Source organism: Trichomycterus rosablanca, chromosome 2 (genome assembly GCF_030014385.1).
Source record: "Trichomycterus rosablanca isolate fTriRos1 chromosome 2, fTriRos1.hap1, whole genome shotgun sequence".
NCBI lineage: Eukaryota > Metazoa > Chordata > Actinopteri > Siluriformes > Trichomycteridae > Trichomycterus > Trichomycterus rosablanca.
The window spans coordinates 60214998-60221344 of NC_085989.1; the positions used below are offsets into that span (position 1 = coordinate 60214998).

The 6347-nt window shown below is 38.3% G+C and overlaps 1 protein-coding gene across 1 annotated transcript; it reads right to left on the reverse strand.

The window, feature by feature from the left end:
• Positions 1-649: 649 nt before the first annotated feature.
• LOC134336023 (GTPase IMAP family member 9-like) lies at positions 650-3005 on the reverse strand. The gene is made up of 2 exons (XM_063018704.1): positions 2937-3005; positions 650-1620 (listed from the first exon to the last, which is right to left on the reverse strand). Exon 2 carries the CDS (start codon positions 1582-1584, stop codon positions 817-819), a length of 768 nt encoding a protein of 255 aa, XP_062874774.1. The 5' UTR covers positions 1585-1620; positions 2937-3005; the 3' UTR covers positions 650-816.
• Between the last annotated feature and the right edge of the window lie 3342 nt (positions 3006-6347).

The window sequence follows — 6347 nt, forward strand, 5'->3', positions numbered from 1 at the left end:
AGTCATGGTTCATAGTGTGTTAATACCCTCTCACTCAATAGTCGGTCATTGGCCTGACAAATGGCTTTTTCACACTCAGCTGACCACTTCCACTTTACTCCTTTATGTAGTAGTGCATTTCAAGGATGGAGTATGGTAGCAAATTTTGGAACGAATCTGGCGTAGTAGTTAATTAACTTTTAAAAGAAAGCAGTTGATTTACATTGTTAGCTGGTGGATGTTACCTTTATCCGGATCCAGATACTCAGTGAATTCCTATTTTTCTTGCTGCACACGGAGAACACACTTCTCTTATCGATTTAGTACTGCATCCAAATTCTTTAGGTGCTGAGCCTCATCAGTTCCTGTGACTAATATGTTATATAGAAAACAAATTCTTAATCGTCCGTTTTTATTTTTAATCACTGGCACTATATGGGGTTACCCACTCATTGAATTGGACTGGTGAAAGGGCTCAAAATAAGAACCACAAAACAAGTTCAGAACTGTGAAGCATAAGAGTCAATTTAACAGAAATTAACAATAGAATTTAATGTAAGGATTTAACTGTTTACTGTTAATAACAATTAACTTTTAATATTAATATGATTATACAATAGCACACAAACACATCCAATAAAATCACTTCTACAATCTACAAGATCATTAATACATTACTAAATGTGTAACAGTATAACAAATGATTAAAATATTATAAAATTGTCATGACAATAATTAATAATTGTAATATTTAAATAATTTTATTGTGCAGATTTTGATTTTAATCAGACTTTCACCTCTTGCTGCTGCTCTCAGTGAAGCACCACAATCCACTTTCTACATAAATCCCAGTTGCCGCCAAAATAATCCCACTATCACTAACGCCACCCACATAAAAACTGCTACTACTGGTGACAATGTCACAGTCCCCACTACAGCTAAAACACCAGCTCCAAATAAAAATAATTTCTTGTTTTTCTTCCAGAATTTTACCCAGTGTAAGCCCTGTGTTTCCTTATACATCTGATTAGTGTAGAATCTTCCTCCATTCTGCTGCACCATCCTGTCTATCTTCTGCAGAAGTTCAGTGACCTGCTGTGTGTTCTGTGCTTCTGCATTATTAAAGATGTGAAATCTTCCTCCACACTGATCTAAAATCCATCTAATCTGTTCATTCCTGCTTCTGTTTGGATCTTTTTCTCCATCTTTTATCTGATCACCATGGGTGAAGAGAAGAATGGTGTAATCCATCACACGTTTACCAAAAACCTTCTGTAAGCTCTTAATTACATCTTCCTCCTCTGTGAACCTCCCAAACTCTACAACCAGAATGAAAGCATGAACTCCTGGTTCTGACAGGGTCACACTTCTGCACAATTGCAGCGCTAACTTATCATGTGATGTTGTGTTAAAGAATCCTGGTGTATCAACCACACGTACACGGTTTCCTCCTATCACAGCTTCAGCACCTTCACTGTGTTCTGTTACAGAATCTAAAGATCGTTCTGATCTGAAAGCATTTCTTCCCAGGATGGTGTTTCCTGTTGCACTCTTCCCAGCACCAGTCTTCCCAACTAGCACGATCCTCCGTTCCTCCTGGTTCATTTCAGCAGATCTGATCTCTGGATCTTTTACTGGATCCTGTTAGCACCAGACATAAATATTAACAGCCTGTAGTATCAGACTAATACAGGTAACGTTTTTAAGGAGAAAAAAAAGATGTACGTATTTACACTGAAGAGAAACCCAGAATCCAGTACAGACAGATAAAAAAAACATTTTCAGTCCAGTTACTTTCCAGACCCTTTACATTCCAAAAAACTCTCATGTGGATTTTTTTTTAATATGATTGGACAAGATTGCTCTTCTTTACTGTGGTACTTTCTGGTTCTATCTGTCACACAGGGGCTAGGACAAGACAAATAGAGCGGACACACAGATGAACTCAAAACTAAAGGTTTAATAATAACAAAAGACATGGCAAACAGAACAAACAGGACTAAGCAAGGTGAAACACAGCTAAACTAAACTAACAAGACTAAACAAGGTTAACTATACAAGAATAATCAACCCCAACAAGGCTAAACAGGGCAAACAAGGTGAACAAATCCAAACCAAACACAGAGTCGCAAAGCAAAATAACCTCCATCCAGCTCTCCCTTTAACTGTTCCTTAATGAGGAGCAGCTGGGACTGATTAGTCAAAAAGGAGGTGTTGGCTGGAGACTGAATGTCGGGTGAGGGCCCCCCAGGATATAACTTCTGGTTTTACCCTGAGGCTCAGACGTGAACCTCATCACCCACCTGAGGCCTCAGCCTGTAAACTCGAGGCTGCACTGACTGCACTCAATATTATACTTTATATCTTTATTTTTATTGTTACATCTATATTTTCTGTTTATTTAATTTAATTTTAATTCATCTGAACATTGAACGATCCTCCTGGCCACCCAGAGATGATGGAGGTGTTTTCTTGAACGTTTTTTTACTTGTTTTTTTTTTGGATCTGGAATCTGTTAAGCTGCTTTGGGACATGATGGTTGTAAAATGCATTAGACAACTGAATTTGGTAAATAAGCTTGACTTTTTTAGCTCACCCACAGCTTAGCTCTAGACACTAGGGTGACCATGGTAAAAGCTTTATTATCTTTATTATTATTATTATTATCTTGTGGATTTATAAAAGGGCAGTGCTGTCACTTCACACCAAGAAGGGTCTGGATTCTTTCTGTGTGGAGTTTGCATGTTCTCCCCGTGTGCTTATGGGTTTCCTCCCACAGACCAAAGACATGCAGTCAGGTTAACTGGAGATACTAAAATTGCTTGAAGTGTGTCTACGAGTGTGTGATGGACTGGCGACCTGTCCGGAGTGTTTCCTACATTTCCCCCAATGAATGGGACCCACCGGCACCCTAACCAGGATCAATACAGGTAATGAATGAATAAAATGATACTTACTGTTTTATGGTTCTGCTATGTGTTCTGAAGCAAGAGAGACTCGAGAAGATGAGACCTGCAGGACTTTCTGTGAATGGATAATAAAGTCTGTTATTATTCTGTATGAATCTTCTAAATGTGGTTAAGATTAAAGTTTATACTGTATATGAACATATCAGGAACTGATTCGGCTCTGTTTATCTAACTAACACCAACACACACTGGTGGATTCTGGAGTTTACACACACACACACACACACACACACACACACACACACACACAGAGAGAGAGAGAGAGAGAGAGAGAGAGAGAGAGAGAGAGAGAGAGAGAGAGAGAGAGAGAGAGAGTTCCAGAAAGCAATCATCAGCCACCAAACTCAAACACTCTTAGATAGCTTTCTGGACACTGCATACACTCACAGTAAAGAAGGAGTAAATCAGGCAGTCCAAAAAATTAACCTAATCTTTAGAAGAACAGCAGAGAAGGCAAAACTAAAACTTAGATCTACACTAAAACCCAAATTAACAAAAGATGACAGCTGGTTTGATAAAGACTGTCAACATTTACGAACAGAACTCAGAACATTATCAAATCAAAAACACAGAGACCCAAACAACACTAACATACGACTTCTTTACTGTGAAAAGCTTCGACAATATAAACGTACACTCAGAACCAAAAAAGCACAACACACAAACAAACAACTGACACTAATTGAGGAGTCAATCAACACACATCAATTTTGGGACAACTGGAACAAACTAAATAAAAGAGAATTAGAAGAATTAGCCATTCAGGATGGGGATATATGGACAACCCATTTCCAATCACTATTTAAAAACATAAAATTCAACACAAATTCAGAACAAAATGACATCAATAGAAGACTTATAGAACTTGAATTGGCTATTAAAGATAATCAAAACCCTTTAGACTCCTCCATTACTGAGCAGGAACTCCTTAATAAAATAAATAAATTAAAACCAAAGAAATCATCAGGACCTGATGGAATCCTGAATGAAATGATTAAACACAGCAGTTCCAAATTTCGATTGGCCATTTTAAAACTCTTTAACCTGGTTCTGAGTGTAGGTTCCTTCCCTGAAATCTGGAATCAAGGTCTCATAACACCAATTTACAAAAGTGGAGATAAATTCGACCCTAATAATTACCGGGGCATCTGTGTGAACAGTAATCTGGGGAAGTTATTCTGTAGTATAATTAACTCAAGGTTTTCAAGCTTCCTTATTGAGCACAATGTCCTGAGTAAAAGTCAAATTGGATTTTTACCAAATTACCGCACAACTGATCATATTTACACCCTACACACCCTCATTGAAAAATATGTAGTTCAAAACCATGTAAAAATATTTGCCTGCTTTATTGACTTTAAAAAGGCTTTTGACTCAATTTGGCATCAAGGATTGTTTTACAAACTATTAGAAAGTGGTGTAGGGGGTAAAACATATGATCTTATCAAATCTATGTACACAGAAAACCAGTGCGGAATAAGAATTGGCAATAAACAAACAAATTTTATCTCTCAGGAGCGTGGAGTGAGACAGGGCTGCTGTCTGAGCCCAACTCTATTTAACATCTATATTAATGAATTGGCCTCCACGTTAGAGCACTCAGCCACGCCCGGTCTCACTCTACACGACTCGGAGATTAAACTCCTGCTGTATGCAGATGATCTGGTCCTGCTGTCCCCCAGCGCTCAGGGTCTCCAGCACAAACTGGACCTGCTGCAGCAGTACTGTCAGACCTGGGCCCTGACAGTCAACCTCAAAAAGACTAAAATTATGACCTTCCAGAAAAGATCCAGATCTCAGGGAACCAAACACACATTTAAATTAGGACATCATGAAATTGAACACTCTAAAAACTATACCTACCTTGGACTAAACATTAGTTCATCAGGAAACTACAACCTGGCAGTGAATGAACTGAGAGAAAAAGCACGCAGAGCCTTCTATGCCATAAAAAAACAAACTTCTGTAGAAATCCCAATCAAAATTTGGCTCAAAATATTTGGCGCAATAATTGAACCAATTGCCCTGTATGGCAGTGAAGTGTGGGGCCCGCTTACACACCAACAATTTAACAAATGGGAACAACATCCAATTGAGACCCTGCACACAGAATTTTGTAAAACAATATTAAAGGTGCACAGACACACCACCAACAATGTGTGCAGGGCAGAATTAGGCCGATACCCACTTATTATTAATATACAAAAAAGGGCAATAAAATTCTGGAATCATCTAAAAGAGAGCGACCCACACTCGTATCATTACAAAGCTCTGCAATACCAAGAGCTGAGCAAAGATACCAGTCCCCTCATCCAACTGGTCCTGAGTCACTGCACCAACACACCATTAACACATATTAACACACCACTAACACAGACTAACACTATTAAGACTCAAGACCAGAACCTAATCAGAACTGATCAAATTACACATGAATTAAAGATAAACTATTTGGCCTATTGGGAAACACAAACTAAACTCCAAAGTAAACTACAATGTTATTTGGCTCTAAATAGACAGTATAGTGTGGCAGATTATCTCAGCACTATAACTGATCCAAAACTCAGAAACACCTTGACAAGGTACAGACTCAGCGAACACAGCCTGGCCATCGAGACGGGACGACACAGACAGTCCTGGATGCCCAGAGAGGAGAGAGTGTGTCAACACTGCTCTTCAAACCAGATAGAGACAGAGCTGCACTTCCTCACTGAATGTACAAAATACACACACATTCGAAAACAATATTTTACCAAAATCAACAAAATTATCCCCAATTTTAATTCTCTCTCAAACCCTGACAAGCTGCCCTACCTATTGGGGGAGCACAGAGCGAGCTGCACACTCACAGCTCTCTACTTACACACCTGCCACCAGGTGAGGGACAGTGAGTGACCTTATACTGTATCCCATACACACTCACACATACTCGCACACACACACCATCATACACACACACCATCATACACACACACACAAACACACACACACTTACAAATACTTTTTCCACACATACATATACACACTTTATATACTTGTTGTTCTAATTTGTTTCTGTTATTTTTTAAGGCTAATTACTAATGTTATTGAACATTCTTTAAATTAATATAAATGTTTATGTATGCAATTTTTTTTTTTTTTTTTTTTTTCATTTATTATCTAGTTTGTAAATGCGCTTTGGCAATACAAATGTGAATATTTGTCATGCTAATAAAGCACTTTTTGAATTGAATTGAATTGAGAGAGAGAGAGAGAGAGAGGGAGAGAGAGAGAGAGAGAGAGAGAGAGAGAGAGAGAGAGAGAGAGAGAGAGAGAGAGAGAGAGAGAGAGAGAGAGAGAACTATATTGTTTACAAAACCAATGATAAACTATATTGTTTCCAAAAATGATGAAGTATTA